The sequence below is a fragment of the Phycodurus eques genome, chromosome 17 (genome assembly GCF_024500275.1).
Source record: "Phycodurus eques isolate BA_2022a chromosome 17, UOR_Pequ_1.1, whole genome shotgun sequence".
In the NCBI taxonomy this organism is placed as follows: domain Eukaryota; kingdom Metazoa; phylum Chordata; class Actinopteri; order Syngnathiformes; family Syngnathidae; genus Phycodurus; species Phycodurus eques.
The window spans coordinates 12,793,733-12,816,181 of NC_084541.1; the positions used below are offsets into that span (position 1 = coordinate 12,793,733).

The 22,449-nt window shown below is 39.5% G+C and overlaps 4 protein-coding genes across 7 annotated transcripts; all 4 read left to right on the forward strand.

Moving 5' to 3' along the window:
• Positions 1–3,074: 3,074 nt before the first annotated feature.
• On the forward strand, positions 3,075–5,970 carry LOC133416151 (hepatitis A virus cellular receptor 1 homolog). Its single transcript, XM_061702852.1, has 6 exons — positions 3,075–3,184; positions 4,027–4,216; positions 4,338–4,486; positions 4,589–4,728; positions 4,799–4,907; positions 5,484–5,970. The coding sequence occupies exons 1-6, from the start codon at positions 3,139–3,141 to the stop codon at positions 5,564–5,566; spliced, it is 717 nt and encodes a 238-aa protein (XP_061558836.1). The 5' UTR covers positions 3,075–3,138; the 3' UTR covers positions 5,567–5,970.
• A 944-nt stretch (positions 5,971–6,914) lies between these two features.
• Positions 6,915–15,140, forward strand: LOC133416262 (hepatitis A virus cellular receptor 1 homolog). 4 transcript variants are annotated; one of them, XM_061703059.1, is made up of 9 exons: positions 6,915–7,179; positions 7,802–7,925; positions 8,231–8,569; positions 9,509–9,574; positions 9,816–9,880; positions 10,812–10,902; positions 11,368–11,460; positions 12,541–12,568; positions 14,501–15,140. In XM_061703059.1, the coding sequence occupies exons 2-9, from the start codon at positions 7,871–7,873 to the stop codon at positions 14,631–14,633; spliced, it is 870 nt and encodes a 289-aa protein (XP_061559043.1). In that variant the 5' UTR covers positions 6,915–7,179; positions 7,802–7,870; the 3' UTR covers positions 14,634–15,140. The 4 variants fall into 4 exon arrangements, with proteins under 4 accessions (XP_061559043.1, XP_061559040.1, XP_061559041.1 ...); XM_061703056.1 differs by lacking the exon at positions 7,802–7,925 and having other exon boundaries at positions 6,921–7,179; positions 14,501–15,134; XM_061703058.1 differs by lacking the exon at positions 6,915–7,179 and having other exon boundaries at positions 7,190–7,925.
• Positions 15,141–15,644: 504 nt separating this feature from the next.
• Positions 15,645–18,181, forward strand: nhp2 (NHP2 ribonucleoprotein homolog (yeast)). The gene is made up of 4 exons (XM_061702639.1): positions 15,645–15,980; positions 16,190–16,259; positions 17,319–17,424; positions 17,536–18,181. Exons 1-4 carry the CDS (start codon positions 15,815–15,817, stop codon positions 17,659–17,661), a joined length of 468 nt encoding a protein of 155 aa, XP_061558623.1. The 5' UTR covers positions 15,645–15,814; the 3' UTR covers positions 17,662–18,181.
• Positions 18,182–18,709: 528 nt separating this feature from the next.
• Positions 18,710–22,311, forward strand: psmg1 (proteasome (prosome, macropain) assembly chaperone 1). The gene is made up of 7 exons (XM_061702738.1): positions 18,710–18,899; positions 19,616–19,719; positions 19,800–19,936; positions 20,141–20,203; positions 20,780–20,978; positions 21,109–21,239; positions 22,187–22,311. Exons 1-7 carry the CDS (start codon positions 18,778–18,780, stop codon positions 22,262–22,264), a joined length of 834 nt encoding a protein of 277 aa, XP_061558722.1. The 5' UTR covers positions 18,710–18,777; the 3' UTR covers positions 22,265–22,311.
• The last annotated feature ends 138 nt before the right edge of the window (positions 22,312–22,449 follow it).

Here is a 22,449-nt window from a genome sequence, read left to right on the forward strand (position 1 = left end):
GATCTATGAGGGCTTTCAGCTTTCAGGTTCCCATGCATGGAATTGAATGTGACGTTCTTTGGATGATTTCACATGAAATGTGTTCGCACGGCAGCCAATTGACATGTTTGAGGATGAGGAGGCATGAGGAAGCATGCTTTTTATTACACATCATCAAAAAGTCTATTTCATGCAACAGTAAGACTGTCTTCAGGCGCCATTCACACATGCCTGTCGCCATGGTAGCAATTGAAATAAAACCCTTCTGTCCTTCTGTTCAGTCTTCTGTCCTCTAGCCTCCTGTTGTTCCTCTTCCACCGTCTGCCCCTTCTTGTCTTTTTTATTACAGCGTCCATGTCAGAGCCAATGCGGGCCAAATTAGCGTCCCGCTAACAAACATGGCAGCCGCGCGCACCGGTGTAAATGCTAATGACGTGGCGGGGGTGGCGTGCGCCCGGACAAAAGAGCAGCGCATTTGTCAACACCGAGTGTTTCCCGACAAACTGATCGGTAATCAGCTCATCAACATGATGCCAGACACTCAAACGCACGCCGGCTACCAGAAGTGAGCACCGGGAGTGCTCGCCCTTTGACATGAAAACTCAATCGTCACCTTCATTTGCACTGGATAAGCAGCGATGTCACGAAAATTATGAAAAACATTCTCAACATGTACCTTTGGATGCGTCGACACTGCTGTCGACTCTTCCCCTCTCAAACTTTGTTTCTCTGACAGTGTCCATCAAAACTGAGCATTATAAACTTTTTAAAGGCCGACGGTTGAGGTTACAGCTTTTGTATTGGATCTCATTAGATCGAGCAAGTGTGCAGTGTACACTTCAAAGAATAATAAATAGTTGAGCCTTTCGTCACAATGTCTGTCGCCTGGGCGACAACCTGTCGGATGAAGCTCTCAGAGGTCAGAGTTTCACCTCGACAATGATGGCGATGGTAATGATGATGTGACGGCGTGGCTTTACAATCCATCTCCTCTTCCTCAGCAGGCACTTTGTTCCCTGCTCAGTGGTGTTTTTCTGAAGGTGACATAATGTTCCCTGACACAAATTAGCCGGAGTGTTGTTTTGTATTCACCGACACACGCGTACACACACATACACACACATTGACGCACACTGATTTCCCCGAGGCTTTAACCTCATCTGAGTCTTTAACCTAAATTGTGAGGATGTGTGTCACTCACCTCATTTTGTTGTGACATGGTCCTGACCAGAGATGGGCATTTGACAACATTTCATTGATTGCCATTTACAATCAGTTGATTCGTTGTTGTTGTTGTTTTTTTTTGTAAACACAGGGAACGCCCCTTCCACACCTCCGCACAGTAGATGAAACTCTGCGACGAAGAGAGACCATATACATTACACCCTGAACTGGTCTCCAGCCAATCACAGGGCACACATACAACAACAATTCTTACTCTCATTCACACCTACAGGCAATTTAGAGTCTTCAATCAACCGACCACGCATGTTTTTGGGATGTGGGAGGAAATTGGAGTACCCGGAGAAAACCCACGCAGGCACGGGGAGAACACGCAAACGGTGGTCAATTAACAGCCGAAAAATGCATTGTCAACTGTAGCTCTCCTTTCCCAAATACAAGGGGATTAGAATAAGTTTCAAAAGTTGTCACTATTAACCATGGATTTCCACAATAGACAAGTAGGTACATTCCACACACAAAAATCAGGGGAAAAAAAGAACACTATTATTTTTAATTGGGTGAAAGAATCGCTCTCTGAATGTTCTGAAATGGTGCCGTAGCGAAAGTGTATGTGGATTTCTCTCAACTTCCCATTCTTTAGATAAACTATTGACTCAACAGCACCTCTGCCAGTTGCAGTCAAATAGCGGACGAAATCAAATCTCAGTTGCTTCACAGGGGGCGTATTATTAGGGGTAATTTACTTCTTTAATTTTTAAAGCTTGTCTACAAATAGTTGGGTCTCTGAAGTGTAAAATGAAACAAGTGTATCTTTTGTGAGTTCGATCGTGTGTGAATGACTCCTGCTCTGACTGCAGTTGGGAGGGAGTATCAGAGTCACCCAAAGTCTCCAATAATGCGGCAGAATAAAAGTTGCAAGAATTCTCGCAAGCCGCTGTTTGGAAAAACGTGACAAAGTTGCTAAGTTGTCGATGCACTCACTTTTAAAGAGGACATATTATGGTAAATTGACCTTTTATTGTTTCTCAACAAATAGCTGGGTTTCCAGAGTACCAGCCCAACCATCAAGTGTGAAATTAAACAGCAATCTTTCGTTATCTGTTTATTTCTAAAAATGTGTCTGGGTGCGAAGATATAATACAGACAGATAGTCAGTTGGTCAAAGAAAGAAAGAAAGAAAGAAAGAAAGAAAGAGAATGTGGCCTAAAAGGGAGGTCTGAAAGGGTGGTGGTGTTTGTTCGTCTCATGAAATGCATGCAGCCGATTTCTCTGTTGTTCTTGTGCATAAAGATTAAACTTATTCAGGGGTATGAAAACACACCAAAACCGTTACATACACACAGTGTATTTTATGAACTGCTGCTTCCAGGAGTGATGTTTTTTTCTCCGCACTCTGGGATCCGGCACTTCGCTTGTTCAACCCTTAAATCCAACTCTGGTCGCATTGGTAACAAAATCTGTACGCGCCATTGGCCCAGCAGTATATGGCACAGGCAATTTCTACAAGACAAGAAACTGGGTTCATTTTTTGCCGATCGCTCTTCCTGACACTAGAATAATTATAAGAAAATAAATAACCCTGCAATCATGGGACTTCGTAGTTTACACTTGCAGTCTTGTTGGTCCGAAGCCAATGTGACTATCATCTTTATGTCCAATGCAGGCCGTTGCGTCAATAAAGCCATGTTTGTCTTTCCAATTTAAGAAATCTAATTTGACAGGAATGAAGCCTAACATGAGAATGGATGACCTGTCACCTCTAACTGTTTTCGCTGATGTTGATAATTAGCCAGGCAGATGTTTTTGTGTGTTTCATTTTCCTTGTTTTTTTTTTTTTTTGGGCTACAGAAAGAGTTTCTAAAAATATGTACCATCCAAAGGAAAAGGGAAGTGACAAAACTGAGTCGTCTGCTTATTTTTTCCTGCGTCTGTCCGTCCGTCTGCCGTGGATCTCATGGGAACACGACGGTAAACATGCTCCCGCTGCTCTACCTCGTCACCTGTGTCGCCGGCGTCACAGGTGAGTGCACACACGAAAAGATCCCCTCTTTGTTTTGGAGGCATGTGATTGGTTGAAAATGTACTGAATAAGAAAAAGGAGATGTCACCGTAGTCCATTCGCGAAAGAAAAGTCTTTTTCTAGCACGAAAGGAAAAACATCCTTTTTTCTATAAAAGAAACCCATTTTTACTCAGAGTTTCTTTGTAAGATCCAAAACACTTAATATGCTGTTTAAATGACAAATATAGTGGTGATTTAAAAAAAAAAAAAAAAAGTCTTGACCCCCCCCCCCCGTTCAAATGCCAGTTTTTTGTGATGTAGAAAATGTGCCAAGATAAATCAATTCAAGCCTTTTTCCATCCCTAATATGACCTATAACCTGTACAACTCAATTGAACAAAAATACATCTATCTCTCAGAGGGGAATTGAAAATAAACAAGTGAGATAATCTGGTTGCACACGTGCGCAGACGCTCTGTGAAGCGGGGATGGGGCTGTGCTCAGACTTAGGCAATCACATTAAAACTCTTTAACCTTGCCACTATTTAAAGTGCCTCTTATTAACCCCAAATAAAGTTCAGATCTTCTAACAGGCTTTTCACGACATTTATTTTATTTTTATTTTTATTTATTTTTTTAGCTTTTTAGCAGAAGCATGAAGGCTTTATGCTAACACTCACGGCTATTTGGGACTGTTCATAATTCCCTCCACTTTGTTCTTGTCTGTTTTTGTCTAATCCAAAGATAAATTCTTACAGTATTTAGAGATACGGAGGTACAAGATTTGATTGGACAATGTTGCAATAGTCACTCACGCATTGGCAATGATCTTTTTTTTCTTTTTTTTGGCGGCCGCACCAGTGTGGGCGGGTCCCGCGGAGACGGTGGTGGGTGTGGCCGGGCGTAGAGTGGCACTGCCGTGCCGGGTGGCGGTTGCCGAGCGTAGAGGCGTGCACGTGTGCTGGGGCAGAGGTGAGCCGGCCGTGTTCTCCTGCCACAACACGCTGCTCAACGTAGCCGGCAAGCGCCTCGTGTACAAGAGCTCGTACAGGTACGCCGCTCCGCACCAGGACTACACGTCCCGGAATGCTTTCTCACAACTTTTGACGGAAAAGTAACTTATCGTTTCATGTGGTTTCCATGGTTAACCTTCTCCTCGCCCTCTTCTGCAGGTATTCAGTGTTCTCAGGCCCAGGCGAAGCGCCCTATCTCTCCATCTTTAACGTGCGCTCTTCGGACTCTGGCTTTTACCACTGCCGAGTTCAGCTGCCGGGACCCTTCAACGACAAAACCTTCTCCGTACTCCTCATCGTCATCAAACGTCGGTTCATCATACGCCGTTTACGATTGAAACAAATGCTCGAACTGATTTATGTAAAGGAGAATAAATGTTCAGAACGGCTTTCCATACACACTCCTTCAGGCACCAGGAACCTGAACGCGCCGCCGACTACACCAGGTGGTAATATCGAACCAGGGACAGGAAGTGATGTCACAGAGAGCATGATCTTCTGGGATAGCACAGTAGACGACACAACCGGACCGGTGGTGGCGCGGGTTCAGGTATGGACAACAGAACTGGGTGGCAGATGGCCCAATTTGGTGTTTTTCTAACGCTTGTCTCTCGCGACAGACGCCTGTCCGGCACCAAGACGGCAACAATCTGCGGTTGTTCCTCGGAAACACACTCAGAATCGCCTTCATCGTCTTCATACCTGCAGTGATACTCACTGCGGCTTACAGTGCGTACACACAAACACGCTCGCTTAGAAAAAAAAAACAACGACAAACAAATTCAGGAAATGCCTTGCATTGTTTACCACATTCCAAAAATTCCAAATTTTCCCACAATTCCTAAAAACAGGCTCAACAGTTTGGATTTGAAATGGGAAAAATGTGGAACTTTTTTTGTTTAACGTCACGTTCACTTGAATGATCAAGTGAATGTGACGGTTAACAAAAACAAATATATATATATCATAATAAAATGCACAAATTGCCATTTTGACATGTCTCCCTCCTCCTTCCACATTTCTTGACTGATTCAAAACATTCCAACGTCAAAATATTGGTCTCATTTGGAACATCTTGGGAACGACTTTTTCACACAAAAAATCCCAAATCAAGAAACATTTGTATGTTTACTTTATCCTTCCACATTTCTCGACCGATTCAAGCAAATACAACCTGAAGACTGACTTTCTTCATTTCAACAATTCACTTAATTCCACAACATGTTTTTTTTTCACCAACAAATTCACGTGCAATTCCTACAGAAATTTAATTTTCTAGTCTTACTTATTTATTGTTGGCTGCAGGAATCTGGAGGTCGAATCAGAAAGCAGTGACAGACAGCGGCGGCAGCCAATCAGAAGAGGCGGAGGACGATGTGTATCTGTAGAGTCAGATAGAATGTTATTTCCTCAATTTTTTTGGTTTTGTTTTAGAGTCAAAGGAGATATGCGGTGAAACCATCATCAAATATTAAATCTCAATTTTAAAAAAAGCTTAATTTGTATCCATATTGATTTTTTAATATTGCTTTATTTTGAGTATATACATATTTTGATAATGTTCCAATGAATTAAATCAGTATTTACACATTTTGTAAAACTGGCTATCATTGTCTACATACCTCTGGACGTTACTGTATCCAAGATGAAATCATATTTTTTTTTAAAAATTTTCACAATAAAAAATTCACAAAATTTGGCCAGGATAGGAATAGTTTTGAAGTATATTTACTATAGTACTGATGATGGCATAGATAAGAATATTGATATTCTGCAACCCATTGACACCAACATAAATTACATTTTAACAGTTGGGAAGACAAGACTTTTTTATTCATTTACTGTTTTTTTTCCTTTTTTTTAACTGTGGGTTTTGTATTTTATCCATCCATCCATTTTCAACACCGCTTATCCGGGTTAGGGTCACGGGGCACGGGAGCCTATCCCAGCTGACTTCGGGCAAAAGGCAGACTACACCCTGAACTGGTCGCCAGTCAGTCACAGGGCACATATAGATACGGACAACCATTCACACTCACATTCACACCGTCACTGAGTGGGAACTGAACCCACGCTGCCCGCACCAAAGTCAGGCGAGTGTACCACTACACCTTGTTATTTTATGCTTAAGTTAATTTTTGTTCTTTCATTTATTTATTTTTTCACCCTTCTCTTACTAGTACAAATAATTTTTTCTTAGTTTTTTCTTTTTCCTTTTTTTACCAGTAAGTCTAACAAGTCACCTTTTTTTTTTTTTTACTATTGGGTGGACCAAGTTTTATTTCAGTTTTCTTTTCTATTTTCTATTTAGAAAATATAAATTATTTTTTTTTTATTTTATTTTTTTCAGTTTAGTTTCCGGTACATTTTTCTTTCTTCTTTTTTACCAGTACGCAGGACAAGTCTTTTTCCTTTTTGTATATAAAACAATGACTTTATTTATATTTTTTCATCAAATGGGAGGACCTGCCTTTTTTGTTAGCTTGTTTAAGTTAGGTTTTGTTTTCTTTTTCCCCCCAATAAGGAGGACAATTCTTTTTTATGTTTTACTTGCATTTTTTTTCATCTGTTTTTAGCAGTCAGGACAACAGATATTTTTGTTTTGTTGACTTTTTTTCTCATTTTAACCAACAGAAAGGACACATCTTTTTTTAAATTAGATTTTTTTTTTGCTGTTTTTTTAAAATAGTCATGAGGACAACTGTTTTTTTCCACTTTAAAAAAAAAAATTTAAAAAAAATTTCAGCGCTCACGACAATCAAGAAGTGAAACCCGGGGGCCTTAGTTATACAGGAAGTCGATTGAGCCACTGAAATGAAGTCATGTGTGCACATGCTGGTAAAGTTCACAATTAAAAAAAAAAAAATCAGGATATATCATCTGCACAGGCGTCGTGTTTGTGGTCGTGACTTGGCCGATGAAGATGACGATTCTCGCTGGTGCCTCATGAAGATGACGACCCGCTTTAGCACATTGCTCCTTTGTTGCCTCCTTCTTACAGGTATCGTGCTTTTATATTGTGATCATTATTTTATTAAAAGGTCTTTGCTGGCCTAAACACTATCACAAGCACTGACCTAGATTCAAACCTAAATACTAATATTTGTTCAATGAAATTGTTTTAATTTAGTCCAAACAGTCTATTCTCTTCATTTCATAGCATTTCTCTCTGCTGCGTTTCTTCCAGTACATGTATGTGGATGTTGGATTGGTTTCGTCCAATCAGGTTTCAGCCTCTATGAGTTGCTATTTCATGTCTAATCTGCATAAGAGCCTTCAGAATCAGTAGTGCTGGCCCATTTAATTAAAACTATATTAGCAATAGGACTGCTTTTTTTAACCAATCAGATTTTCACATTTGCCCTCCCTCGACGACGTCAGCATTTTTCTGTCCTCTCGTTTGTTGGTTAGAGCAAAACTTGTTACAGCTAACTTCGACAACCAAAATACGTCTGTAGCGATCTGCACACATTGATGCATTTATTAATCAGCATCTCTGGTGACTGATGGATTTTGTTTTATGTTTTTGTTTGTTGTCATTAGATAAATAAGTGAACTCCCGTGAATAGCGTGATTGACGCACCCCTCAAAATGTCTCTATACTGCACTGTATTTGCCTATAGGTGCCACAAGATGGTGGCAAAGGACTACTTTTGCCTAAATGAAACTCCTCAACTCACCTCCATTCCAAAATGCCACCAGCTGTCGCCAAAGCAATCCTGTTATTGAGCGCAAAAACAGTAAATAGTTGAGTGATTGTGATATTCATCCATCCATCCATTTTCTGTACCACTTATCCTCACTAGGGTCGCGGGCGTGCTAGCACCTATTCCAGCTATCTTCGGGCTAAAGGTGGGGTACACCCTGAACTGCTCGCCAGACAATTGCTGTGCACATATAAACAAACAACCATTCATACTCACATTCACACCTACGGGCAATTTAGAGTCTTCAATTAACCTACCATGCATGTTTTGGGGATGTGAGAGGAAACCAGAGTACCCGGAGATGTGATATTCATAATGAGTAAAATCTGTTTTTCTGTGCTTAAGTCTGTGAGTCTGGCGCCTCGCCCGTGGTTGGCATCGTGGGTCAGCACGTCACGCTGACATGCACGTACGACGTCTTGAAACACGGGCGTCTGTCGGCCTGTTGGAGCCGGGGATATTTGCCGGTCCTGGGCTGCGGTAACCAGATCATCTCCACCAACGGGTCCAGCGTGAGGGCAAAAAGCATAAGGTACAGCCTGCTGGGTCGCCTGGAGGCCGGGAACATTTCGTTGACTATCCTGGACGCGAAGAAGGAGGACGCCGGGCAGTACGGCTGCCGGGTGATGGTCAATGGTATTTTCAATGATGAGAAATATTACATCAAGCTGATCATAAAGGACGGTGAGAAAGTTATTCCATCCATTTTCTAACATTTATCCTCATGTGAACCACTACACCAGTGTCGTGTACCCAGACCGCCAGAGGTGCGCAAGCCGTTGCTTGGAGATGCGCAAAATAATTCGCAATAAATTATGTTTTATCATTTTAAAAAGTACATCCACCGGTGCCTTGTCTTACAGGTTTTGTTCATTCCTTGACCACGCTTGTAACTCTAAACACTTGTATCTCAAAGCATCTTTCCCCACTGAAATTCATGGAAATGCGATTAATGCGTTACAGCCACACCCCCCCCCCCCCCCCCCAATAAAATACTAACAAAACGTTTGTGTATTCATACTCTTCAGTATTGTATTTTATAAAAATAAACAGTAATAATGGGATGCAAATAATTAAACCGTTCGTGCATCGTAGTTATTCAATGGGCATTGTGGTGCTTCTTCTTTTGGCTACCAGGGGGCTGTAAATAAACTGTAATAACAAAATTATATAAATATATAAAGAATATATGCCTGTTGGTATTGTTTTACGCTCTCAAATTTATCTCATTTCATACTGGCCTTCAAGTTAGAAATCCACAAATTCTGCCGAGCAACAGTGCAACGCAAACATAGAAACTCTTTTGTTATTATTATTTTGTGACAGACACTTTTAAGGTCTGTTTTTATTTTCATGTAGTTTTATCATTGACTGCTGAGTTTTTTGTTTTTTTTTAACGAAGTCAAACAAACTCAAACTCAAGAAATAACGTGTTTTAATATTTCATTCTGTTATTCTTGTAAAATGGGAAAATTCATTTTACATACTGGTGTAATAACCATTACAGAAACATAAAAATTGCCAATGGTGTTCATTTGGGGCAGGGGAGGCAGAAGCCTTACATTGTGTACGGGCCTAATACATTTGTTGAACACCTTATATAAAGATTTCTTTCTGTTTCAGCTCCTCAAACCACCACTTTAAAGACAGACATGTCTACGGACCGCGTTGCCGCCGGCAGCACAGCAGGTGCGACATAACACATGAAATCGCAGCTTCACTTTTAAACAAATAAAGATGCCGGTCGGTCGGAATAAGCTTTAATTGAAAACCCCTCTGGATGGGTGGTGCAGGTTGTCTAATAACTGCTGCTAGCAGAAAATGAAAATGTAAGTATGTGAAAATGTAAATATGAAAAGCGGATGCAGTTGGGCTATAATGGTCCACTTTCACTTCATTTTTTATTTTTTTTTATTTATTTTTTTTGCAGCTCAGATGACCTCCTCTGTAGGCCTCCAAACTTCCTCCTCAAGCAACATCAAAACTGAAAATGAGGTCAGACATTTCTGTGTGCCATATGCAGTCCTCAGAACTTCTGAATGTATATAACTATAAGGAGGCAAACAACAGCACCTTGAGGAACATTATGCATTTTGCACAATTTCAAACACTTCCCAGTTCTCTTAATAACACGTCAGTGACACATTATTATCAAAATACCCCAAGGATCGCGACACAATAGGACAATTTACACCCTATTTCTTGCTGAAATCACCCCGTTTCATTGTTCCTGTCTCATGCAAATGAGCCAGCTCATGCGCCGCTGGACCAATGACGAGTCCGGCTTTCGCTGTCAGGAAACAGAGCCCCCAGTGTGGGGAAAAAAACATTTCAACTTGTGGGGACGGCAGTTCATACATTGCACTGTGTGTATGTGGTGCATGGACACGTCCGAACACAAATTGCGTCGACACATCGAGTCGTGCGTTGTTACCAACGCTACTCTGCGCATCCAACCAAACATTCCTTTTGGATTTGACTTGAGAGCAGGGGTGTCGCACCTGTCGGGGATGTGGGTGTTTCTCCATGATCCCATTTCAGACAGTGTAGGATGGCGGATGCTTGAAAGTGACTCTGGATTTTCACCCAGCCTCGCCGATCATGTCATGGGTGGAGAAACTCAACGTCGGGGCGGTTATTACAAATTTTGAACGGCATACACACAGACACATTTTCAAATATAGGGAGCTGACAAAAGATTGACTTGGCTGCTTAATTTCACTCCATGGCTGAAACGATGAATCAAATAACCTGAATCATTTGCTTAAAACTCTTTCAATAGAAGCATTAAAAACATATTTGCTTCCTTATTATGTTCCATCTGAAGACTTTTTGAATAAGTAAAGCATGATTAAGGTATGTTTTATTGCATCTATATCTTGTGACGGTGCTCCCATGAAATTTTGCATTTTGTCTTCCTATACAGCATGGCAGCGTCCCAACGTCTATGGTTGTGATGGGCGTTCTCTTTGGGCTCATCCTCTTCGTCACGATCGCTATCGCCATCGGCGCCATCAGTAGGTCGCTCCAGCCGCCCGAAGATCACCTTAAATCCTTAGAATTACGAGTTTAGTTTGCCCGTGTTTGTTTGTCTCTGCCTCCTTGCGACGTTTTTAAGGTATGCTTTTATCTCGGTTGTAACTTTTTTCCTCATAAAATCAGAATCAGAATCAGAATCATCTTTATTTGCCAAGTATGTCCAAAACACACAAGGAATTTGTCTCCGGTAGTTGGAGCCGCTCTAGTACAACAGACAGTCAATTTACAGAACACTTTGGGGACATGAAGACATTGACAAAAAACAATTGTGCAAAAAGATGCAGAGTCCTCTAGCACTTAGAGCAGTTCGAACGACTAATATTGCAATAGTCCGGTGCAATGACCATCGTGCAAAGGGCGCCGAGACTTCAAGGAGCGTATGCGGTTTAAAGTGACGAGTAGTGCGATCATCTGGGACAATGTTGGTTGTGCAAATGTTACAGATGCTCCTCAATCAGTGTGCAAATGGAGCAGATGCTACTCTGCCATGAGTGGCCAGTATATGCAAACTGTCCTTTTCAAATCTGCAGTAGAAGGTATTCAATTTATGACTATTTTGCATCTTTAAAATATTTGATTTTGTTCTTGAAAAATTACAACTTTAATCTTGAAAGAATACAACTTTTTCTGGAAAACATGCAATTTTATTATTGTAAAATTCCGATCTTTATACTTTGGCGATCATACGATTTTAATCTCATAAATTTATGACTTTAATCGCGAAAATACACAACTTTTTTTCTTCAAAATATACTACATTTTACTCTTCAAAATATATAGGTTTCTTTTGGTAAAATTACAACGTTTTACTTATACAACTTTTTGGGGAAAATATGCAGTTTTATCCTTGTAAAATTATTACTTTAATCCCAAAAACATAAATATTTTTATCACGTGAAAATGCACTTTTTCTCTCGTAGATTATGACTTTACATCTTGAAAATATCTGACTTTATTCTGATAAAATTATGATTTTTTATTCTGATAAAATTATCCTTTTTTAATATCTCACTTTATTCTTGTAAAATTCCAACTTTAATCTAAAAAATATACAACTTTTTGAAAATACAGTATATGACTTCATTCAATTATTAAAATGATCTCAAAATGATCTCAAAATATGCAAATGCATTCTCGTAATATTATTATTATGATTATTATTATTATTACAATGTGACTTTATACTTATAAAATTATGACTTTAATCTAAGAAATATTCAACTTTTAGGGGGACAACTTGAAATTTTATTCTCATAAGATTACAACCTATTATGCTGAAAATAGGCAACCTTTTTCTCTTAAAATTACATCCATCTTAAAAATATGTGACTTCATTCTAAGAAAATTCTCACTTTTTTTTGGAAAATATACCATTTCATTGTTTTAAAATGATACCTTTTTTTTTTAAATATCCTACTTGTTATCCTCATAAATAGACAATTTCCCCCCCCCAAAACTCTGACTTTATATCACAAAAATATCTTCTCTTAAAACTAAACCTTTGAACATTGCATTGCAGAATTTTGTGTTAAAATAAGACCATTAGAAATAAAATGGTACCCAAAATTGTGTGCTACAAAACATTAACTGAACTTCTTTTTGCTTTTGGTCTTCAGGTAAACGACGGCGGCGACTCACCAAAATGTAGGTTTCACCCTTTGGCTTGGCCACATTTCTGTTTTTTTATGTGCTGCATCTCCTGCGTGACATATCATCATGACAGACACAGAGATGAGTCACGTCGTGGATATAACAGCTATTGGAAAACCAGAGACAGCAAAAAAAAGCGCAAATCACTCAGCAGATTGTGTCAAAAAGAGGATGTTAAACCTTTTCTCACACATCTCTTGGCTCTGGCTCGTTGGAAGTACAAGTAGGTTCGAGATATCTGGTTCAACCAGCATCACTGAAGGTTGAAAAATAAGCGCGAGAGTCAAACATGAAAGTAAATACTTGGATGGATATCAGCAAAAGGAAATGTTGGGGATTTTTTTCTTCAATAATGTCAGTCTGTGTCATTTCTTGTTAAACTCCTACTATGTATGACTTGAACTACAAACCCAAATTTAAATTCTAGCTATAGGCTACGCACAGCCACGTAAAGGTCAAGTCATAAGGTCAAGGCCAATTGTCCCAAAGGCAAGACTCACCAGAGCACACAAGGCTCAATCGCACACGTCTCCATTGGCCAGTATACATGTTGTAACTTTATTTATTCTCATACTTTATTCTCATAAAATATGACTTTAATATAAACAAGCTACAACTTGTTTCGTTTTTCTTCAAATTGATAACTTATGAAGTTATAACGTGATAAGTTTCAGTTTCGCATTCGGCAAAACAAAATGTAGCAATCGCTTCTGCTTCAGGTGACTGGCGGAGACCATTGAAGGTGCGTATGTCTTCTTTTTGTGTCTTATGAATCAACGTTTACTAGCGACGTAAAAACAACATTGGCCAACCTTCAGAGGCGAAACCAGAAGGAATTGTTTTGTTCTGTTTAGTCGAATACAGAAGTCACAAGAATCTTGAAATAAAAGCTTTTTATCCTTGAAAATTCGAGTTTATTGTCATAATACATCAACTAATCTAAAAAGTTTCAGTTTTTTCTCGAAATCTCCTACTTTATTCTCAAATGTATGATTTTTACCTTGAAAATGTATAACATATTCCGGTTAAAATTGAGACTTTAATCACAAAGAAATGTTTGAAAATATACAACTTTCGGAAATATACAACTTTCGAACAAAACCTTTAATTTTATTCTCATAAAATTAAAGGTTTTGTTCGAGGAAATATGTTACTTTTTCTCTAAATATTATATGTATTATTTCTCCATATTTATATCTCAAAATGTATGATTTTATTCTCGAAATTACGACTTTAAATTAAAAAATATACATCTTTTTCTCTTGACAATGCACAATCTCAGAAAATCGTGACTTTCTATCTAAAAAACAACAACTTTATTCTCAAAAAAAAAAACTTTTTCTCTCAAAAATCTTTATTCTAGTGGAATTCCCGACTTTAATCTTGAAAATATACACCTTAAATTGTGGTGGATATCAAAAAAATATTTACAATTTTTTTCCCAAAAAATCACAACTTTATTTCTTGAAAATACAAGACTTTATCCTCGTAGAATGCCGACTTTAATCCAAAGCATACACAACGTTTTTCTTGAAAATATATACAAATGGATTCTCGTTAAATTCCAAATGTTTTCTCAAAAAATTACAACTTTATTTTCATCAAATCAGCACTTAAATATTGAAAATCAACTCTGTTCACGGAAAATTGCAACATTAATCTCAAAATAATGGGATTTTCTTCTTGAAAATATTCAAATGTATCTTTGTAAAAAATATGACTATAATTTTGAAAATCTACAACTTTACTCAAATGATAACTTTTAATCTCATCGTGTATTGTTGTTTTTTTTTTTCTTTTCAAGAATGTGAAATGGCACCACCGCCTGCCGCTTTCCACGACACCTTTTGTGAATCGTAAAACACCAACTTTCTTCAACTTAGTTGTCAAATAAGATCATTTGACAGTGATTAATTTGTGTTCCAGTCATCAGCAGCAACCGTCTGTCCCTTCGGTGCGCTTCAGCTCCTTGTCGTCGCCTCTGCACCTCCAGCACCAAGCTGCAGTCGTGGAGAACATCTACCAGATGGCGGGAGACGAATACGACTATTTACCCTGACGCATTCCGCGGCCTCGCCATTACCGCCACGGGTCGTCCTGGTTCGACTGACAGGGTTCATCAAAACATTTCATTTCATTTTTTTAAAAAGCAACTGTTGCACGGAACTCCAGTTTTTACACCTCCCACACACTTTAAAGAGATTGAAACGCATTAAAACATTTTTTTTTTTTAATACAGTGTTAATATATTTGAACACAGAAAAAAAATAATTACAAGCAAATGTATAAAATGTATAGAAAATACTCTCCACATTGAAGAGTCTGTTTACTGGACATGCATGTCCCTTTTAGAGGCGGGGCCTGGTGGGATGGCATGTGATGTCGGCTTGTCTGTGTTTATGTTTCTCCTGGTGTTTAATAAATTGCTGTAAGGTTCGCCAACAACTATTATTTTTTCATGTTTTTGTTTTGTTTTATATTACAAATGTTATACATTTTCCCCCAAACATTTATTTTTTATTTTAAATAATCATAAGTATTACGCAAGTATTTTTTTATCGCATTTTTTCTTTATTGTTTTTTTTTGTGGAAAGTGCGTGTCCATAATTACATTTTTAAAATTGTTTTTTAATTGTTTACATTTGTATTATATTGCACAGTGGTAGCTCAATTTACGAACTTAATTGGTTATTGAATGGGGTTTATAAATTGAATAGTTTGTTACTCGCACATAATGTTCCCATAAAAACTAATGTGAACATGAATAATGGGTTCTAGCCTTGACAAAAGTCTCTAATTTAGTACAACTTTAAACACAATATAAAGATATACAGTATTATATAGCAAACATGACAAGGGGTAATCAATCAAAAATATATGTAATAACCAAGTTAACAACAACTGCAGGACTGTCCTCCATCGTCAATATATATATATATATAATTGTTTTTATTAATTAATTATCATTATTGCTTTTACTTTTTGCTTCATTTTTTTGTTTTTAATTTTTTACTTAAACTGATTTTTTGAATCCAACTGTTGTGACTCTCCTATCCAGTGGAGGCGCTGTTGTGATCCACGTCGAGAGCCGTTTTAGAAGAAGACTCCTAAACTGAGCACATGTTATGTTTTGGCTTTTGCTCACAGTTAGCGAGCAAAGCTTCCTGCTACTCACTAATAAGACCTGAGTCTATTGGTTTAAAAACAAAAACAATCCATTGTTGATTTTTGAGCTCAGACATGACGAAGGTAAAGAAGGAAAAGGTGGCCGCCGTCGAGGACGCCGCGGCGGCTGGCGGTGGTAACGGGAGGTCTTACCAGGAGTTGGTGGCCAACATGAACGCCATCGCGCAGCCGCTAGCCACGAGAAAGCTCAGCAAGAAACTCTACAAATGCGTCAAAAAGGGTATCTTTAACCACTTACCGTGCCACATTGTTCATTTCCGGCATAGTTTGACTCTCTTCTTGGCGCTTTAATGCATTTAACGCTTGCGACTTCGTCTAATAATAATCTTTTCTTTTTTCTTTTTTTTTTAGCACGACTGTTTAGCCAAATGGATGATTACAATATCATATTTTAAAAAATGTGTTTTAAAATGGTGGCTGTCATTTCAGCGTCCAAATTAAAGAACATCCGCCGAGGAGTGAAAGAAGTTCAAAAGTTTATTGGAAAGGGTGAGAAAGGGTGAGTCCTCCATGATTTTATTCCCATGCAATGTAGACATAAAATGCAGTCCTACTTTGACTTTTGAGTTTAAATTATTCCGTTACCAAGCTTCCAACTCAAGTAATCTAATAAATTTATGTTCTGCATTTGAAAATGCCATTAATCTGTTCCAGCCCCCCAAACACACCACCACTTTTTTTTGTTTTTAAATAAAGAAAAATCGCACTATTACATAAAAACATTGTAAAAGAGTGTATTGAAATAGTTTTTTGTGATGTAATTCCTGTATATTAGGACAAGCTGAGTCACAGCACCCGTAGTGTTGTATGTGTGCCGTTAAGTGTGAATAAGAAAAATGGCGCTGTATTTTACTTTATAAAAACATACAGTAACAACATAATTAAATTGAATGTAAAGAATTAATTTCATGCTTCAATGTGTCTGCCTTGGTCACCAAATGGCAGTAGATACAAATTTACAAATAAGTTACTCAAAGTTAGTTAATATTAGTCCTTTTCCACAGAGGATAGAGAATAAATGCATGTGGATATTGTTATATTATCTGTCTACATCTGTTCCTGGACGTTTGTGATCAATTATCCATTGCTTAAAAGCTATATAACGACTACAACATTAATGCTAGTTTCGTCAGCCCATCTATGGCGTTTTGGATTGTGTGTTAGCATTAACCTAGCAAACTTCCATAATTTGTGGTTTGATTAAACATACAGCGTGTAATTGTTTGTTTTTGCTTAAATGTAAACTGGGAATGACAATAAACAGCTTGAAGCAAGCACTTTGCCTTTTTTTTTTTTCTTTTTTCTTTTTTTTTTTTTTTTTAAATAAAGAATTGTTTGCTGTCTGTTTGCTTGTTGTGAAGTTCCATGGCACCATTTAGCACTCCAATTTTTGTTTGCAACTCAAGACAGAAAATCGGCACTGGCTCATATTGCAAAACTCTTAATTCTCGTGAGTATAGAAGTACGACTGTATTCATTCATTTTGTATGAAATGTAAAAATGTCAGTTTGAAATATTACTCATCACTCGTGGTTTATGCGGTGCATCTTGTGTGCAGCATCGTGCTCTTAGCCGGCGACACGCTACCCATCGAAGTCTACTGCCACCTGCCGGTCATGTGCGAGGACAGAAACCTGCCATACGCCTACATCCCCTCCAAATTGGTGAGTCGCTCCTCGCAATGCTGTACGGGGGTCTTCTGTTTTAGACCTGCCACTCGAGCGGCCCCGAGTCAATCAAGAGTCTCCGTGGCTAATGTTTCGCTATCTCTGCAGGACTTGGGCGCGTCCGCCGGCTCCAAGAGGCCCACCTGCGTGATCATGATCAAACCTCACGAAAACTATCAGGAGGCGTACGACGAGTGTCTGGAGGAGGTGACCAACATGCCCAGACCGCTATGAGCTCACACACAAGATCCATCCAACAGGATAATGACACTTTGCAGGACGCATCCCCTCAATGTTCAGATGCTGGAGAAATGAGTTTGAATGTGATGGGACATTTCATTTTGCAGTTGATAGCGGAGCTTTTTCATTTTTATTTCTGCTTATGTGTAACATTTATGTAAAGTGAATTACTTTTACTGTGTTATTCTTTTAAAAAATAAAATAATGTATACAAGCATGTCAAACTTTTGTTTTACATTTAATACAAATGCATGTTCTACATCAGAGTAATAAAAAGCTACGCATGAGAACATGAATGAACATTAAGTGCATTGTATTGATTATGTAAAATACAATCATTTTAAGACCAAATTTTATAAATTGTGAATTGTGTAATGATGAATGATTCCGAACGCAGCAACATTTGGAGTCATTCACTCATTCCCAAATTGTTTACATTTTAATCAAATCATTTAAGAGCAGTGTTTTTTGTTGTTTTCCTATATTTAAGTGCAGTGTCAATGTTAAAGAAAAAAGTAGTTAAATGATTTGGTACTGTGCATAAATAAAAAATCTTAGTTGAATAAATGTTTGTGGTTTTTAAAGATTAAATCCAAATGTATTGTACAGTACTTAAGTTAAATGCAACAGAACTTTACAAAATGAACTGTATTGGAAAAGTAAAACAAGTACTCTGCACGAAAAGTAAACAATGTACTTTGCTGGATTAAAACAATCTTTAAACTGGATGTATGCATACCTACAAATGCTGTACATGTTATTTGCATTTAATTCAGTGATTCTTGTACCACAAGTGGTACTTGTAACATTGTGGAACGTAACCGAAAGGACTTTTTTTTTTTTTATTAATGGTATTTCGTGATCATCCATTTAAAATTCAATTAACATGCTTATATTGCATAAAGCGACTCGCCATTAAAACTAACTCGTAAAATAATGTATTGAAAATTAAAATTGGACAGACACATGATTGTGATAGTAACGGTAGCCAATGCAGTCTTATTTTGAAAAGATCGCGAATTGCGGAAGACAACCGGAAGTACTTCCTGTCCGCCGCACCATCGCTAAATCAGTAATCTTTTTCTTTTTAATCGAACTTTCGCTTGGATAATGGCCACGTTTTTCGGCGAGGTTTTGTCTGTTTACTCTCGGGCTGTGGAGGAAGACGACGAAGAGGATTTTGACGAGGACGACGAAGACGCCCAAATCCGCAAAGAACTCGAGGAAAAGAGGTAAACATGAGGCGAATTACCTCAACCGGCGAGGGGAGAGATGGTGGTATGAGTAAACGCAATTAACACAGACAAGAGAAATGTTATGGATTTTTTTTTCCCACGAATTGAAAATAGTTTCCAGGTTCCTTACTTTCATCAAAATACCCCAGGGATCGGGAATTATAGCACTGATTAAACCAGCAATCAAGTAAATGTCGCTCATCATCTCCGTCCTACAACACTCACGATACAGCTCTGCTTACCTTGCGTGAGGTCGCACACTCCCAGAGGGGTTTAATTACATTTTTACTTGTGGAGGCAACATTTTATCACCAAGTTGACTGTGAAACCCTAAATATTCACGTTTCACTATTCAACAATTCACATAGTTTTCTGTGGAAACTATCCTTAACCATTCGTTGACAACAACAAAAAACTATTTGCCCTGGTTGATAACGTAGCAATTGGTGTCAAGGAAGTATGTTGAAGTGATACCTCGTGACGGCGATAAACGTCCACTGCATTTTTTTCTAAATTCAATCATCTGTGAGTCATTTATTTTGAAGGATAATGTTGTAAAATGAGTTTGAAGTGATATTAACTTTTTGTTTACAAGTCAATAAAAAGTACATTTTCCACATTATGTCCCGTTTATGATTGGACAGGACAGTGTACTTCATATTGAGTTTGTGACATTTTGTACAGTTTTTAACTCAATTCCTTTCTTTAATCAGGGAGGTTCATCTCCATTGGGGTCCTGAGGTGTGTGATGACCTCAAGTCCGGAGACAAGCTGCCGTGCTCTCTTTTCATCCTCGCTGTGGGACACAACGCTTCCCGTAAGCAAAACCACAAACAACACAAAGAAGAACCCCCCCCCTCCACGCAGACTTGAACACTGACGTCTCGTCTCCGCCAGGGTTTCTGTCCGTGTACGTTCTCTCCTCGGAAAAGTGGGACGCCGTGGGACGCGCGTCCGTGTGGAACGAGAGGAGCAGGGCGGGACGCGGTGAGCAGTCGGCGTGCCTCTTCTACCGACACAGGGACGAGCCGTCTGTAAGTTTAAAATCCAAAGTATGACCGTGATGTAACATCTTCTATGCTTGTTGGACTTTCCTTTGCAAAAAAAAAAAAAATCTACATTTTCACATATTTCCTACAGATGATATACAAAAAAATAAAAATCAATGAATGGATGAGGTTTTTCACACTTCAGATTAGCAAAGTGGTATCACATTTTGGGTGTTATTCCTTCTCTAGGTTCTAATCTGCCAGTTGACATGCTATGTCGCAGAAGATCAGCAGTTCCAGTGGGCAGAAAAGGTATTTTTATTTATTTTTACAATAGTCTAACTCAGGCGTGTCAAACTCATTTTTGTCACGCGGTACACCGTAGTTATGACTTCCCTCGGAGGGCCGCTACAACTGTGAACCCATATAAATGAAAGATTACCTCATATACAGTAATTACATACAGTATACACAACACATTGATGAATAGCCAGTTTTGAAATCAGAAGCCTACAAAAGCTAGCTAGCTGGCTGGCGTGGCCGTTAGAGTGCCTCATTGTCAGCTGTGAGTGTGCTCACATCACGCAGAGAAATGCAAAAGACCAAGGAGCGCGTAATGTTTTTTTTTTTCCTTTAAGTGACCTACAGCCAGCATGTGGACCAGGGCTTCGGGTTGGCTTGGCCACTTTAGAGCGCCTCGTTGTTGTCCGTGAGTGTTTGCACGTCACCAAGAGAAGGCAAAGGAGTGAGGTTAAAAAAATAAATAAAAGTTCAATGTGACAGCCGGTGTGTGAAAACGGGCTTCGCGCTGGTGTGGCCGCTTTAGCGCGCCTCATTGTCGCACGGTGGAAAAGCTTGAATTTTTGTGTGGTGTCTGACCCCTTGCAGGTGTTGGACTGCCTGCAGCACAGAGACCTGGACGTGACAGTCCTGTCTGACAGCTCCGTGGCCGACTACAAGAGCGCCGACTACCTTTGCGGCAGCTCGGTGCCCTTCTTGCGCTCCCTCCACACCGGCACCTTCAGCGGGCCGCCTGTGTGCCCGGCTCTGGAGCAGCCTAACATACTCGCTGGACTTCCAGCTGCAGGTATTACCATGAAACAACCATACCTTCTCACAGTGATGCTCCAGGCAGTGTTTCCTCAACCTTTATTGAGCCACGGCCAAGTGGTTGGGAATGACTGCTTTACAGTATGTCCTCCTGGCTCTTTAATTAGTGCTGAACCACTGCCAAGTCCACCGCATATCCGCCGTCGTCTACCAGTGCTTCAGCGACGTCATTGGCGCCGACTCGGTCACCATGGAGGCCTACAACCCGGCGCTCGCCAAGCTTGGAAAGTCCATAAAGGTTAGTTGTGCTTTTATGTTTATGGTTTACAAGCCTTTGATGCTGCTCACAGTTAACGATTTTGCCCAATTTATCGCCTTTTGGGGGTCTCAAAATGCCCGAAAACGCACCACATTTTGCAAGCATGTGTATCCTGGTGAAAATGTATGCATTTGTGTGGCACACTTGGTAACTTCTCTTAGAAAGTTGAAACAAAAAAAGCACACACAAAATTGGATAGACATGTCTATAATAACAAGACTCAAGGGACCCATTTGCGAAATGAAACAGGAAGTCCGCAATTTTGGTTTGAAGCACCCATTTTGTGCAAATTTGCTCAGTACTGACTGGAAAGGGGGAAAACATTTCAGCATTTTGGAGTTGAAGCGGCCATTTCGGGCCAACTCCAGTATTCGTACTTCGACGCAATCCTCCTGGGGAATTGGCCCAAATGAGTTCCACGTATACTACACAGATGGGCGATGCAAAAATTATTTTTTATTTCCTATGCTGTCTTATGTTGGCGGAGGATGGCATCGAAGTTTATCATTTTGAGTTTTCTTAAAGGAGGGGCGTGATGACCCCGTTTGTTGCTGCTTGCAGCGTTTTTTACACTGGCGTTACTCCCTTTTTTTAATCTAATCCCGGCCTCGCCTGTGTGGAGTCTGCATGTTCTCCCCTTGCCTGGGTGGGTTTTCTCCGGGTACTCTGGTTTCCTCCCAATTCCCCAAAACATGCATGGTAGGTTGATTGAAGGCTCTAAATTGCCCATAGGTGCGAATGTGTGCACGAATGTTTGTTTGTTTATATGTGCCCTGCGATTGGCTGGCGACCACTTCAGGGTGTACTCGGCCTCTCGCCCGCAATTAGTTGGGATAGGTTGCAGCATACTCGTGACCCTAGTGAGGATAAGCGGTACAGAAAATGGATGGATGGATAATCTTCTGTTGCTCTCTTTCTCTCCTCAGTTGGATCCATGCCCAAGCTCAGACGCCCTCCGCAAGATTGGCAGAACCAGAGACCCTCAGAGTAACCTTTACATCTGAACGTTTTTGTGCCAAAATACTGGCCTATTTTTTAAATTAATAAAAAACGTGAACAAAACGCCTTTGATTGTTTGTGTGTGTCACCATTTCCGTCATAAAGGGATATGTAACCTCGCTATATGATTGTAGTCGTAGGAGAGGGTGGAAAATAAATTGCACCTCCAGTGCTTTAGGGGGCAGCAGTG

Bases quoted from the DNA above. Each gene is read 5' to 3' on its own strand.
- LOC133416151 (XM_061702852.1), top strand. From the start codon at position 3,139: ATGCTCCCGCTGCTCTACCTCGTCACCTGTGTCGCCGGCGTCACAG. The intron at 4,487-4,588 runs GTCGGTTCATCA...ACACTCCTTCAG, and splicing joins ACTCCTCATCGTCATCAAAC to GCACCAGGAACCTGAACGCG. The intron at 4,729-4,798 runs GTATGGACAACA...CTCTCGCGACAG, and splicing joins CGGTGGTGGCGCGGGTTCAG to ACGCCTGTCCGGCACCAAGA.
- LOC133416262 (XM_061703056.1), top strand. From the start codon at position 6,993: ATGAAGTCATGTGTGCACATGCTGGTAAAGTTCACAATTAAAAAAAAA. The intron at 8,570-9,508 runs GTGAGAAAGTTA...TTTCTGTTTCAG, and splicing joins CAAGCTGATCATAAAGGACG to CTCCTCAAACCACCACTTTA. The intron at 11,461-12,540 runs GTATTCAATTTA...TTTGGTCTTCAG, and splicing joins TTTCAAATCTGCAGTAGAAG to GTAAACGACGGCGGCGACTC.
- nhp2 (XM_061702639.1), top strand. From the start codon at position 15,815: ATGACGAAGGTAAAGAAGGAAAAGGTGGCCGCCGTCGAGGACGCCGCG. The intron at 15,981-16,189 runs GTATCTTTAACC...CTGTCATTTCAG, and splicing joins CTACAAATGCGTCAAAAAGG to CGTCCAAATTAAAGAACATC. The intron at 16,260-17,318 runs GTGAGTCCTCCA...TCTTGTGTGCAG, and splicing joins ATTGGAAAGGGTGAGAAAGG to CATCGTGCTCTTAGCCGGCG.
- psmg1 (XM_061702738.1), top strand. From the start codon at position 18,778: ATGGCCACGTTTTTCGGCGAGGTTTTGTCTGTTTACTCTCGGGCTGTG. The intron at 19,720-19,799 runs GTAAGCAAAACC...CGTCTCCGCCAG, and splicing joins TGTGGGACACAACGCTTCCC to GGTTTCTGTCCGTGTACGTT. The intron at 19,937-20,140 runs GTAAGTTTAAAA...TTCCTTCTCTAG, and splicing joins GACACAGGGACGAGCCGTCT to GTTCTAATCTGCCAGTTGAC.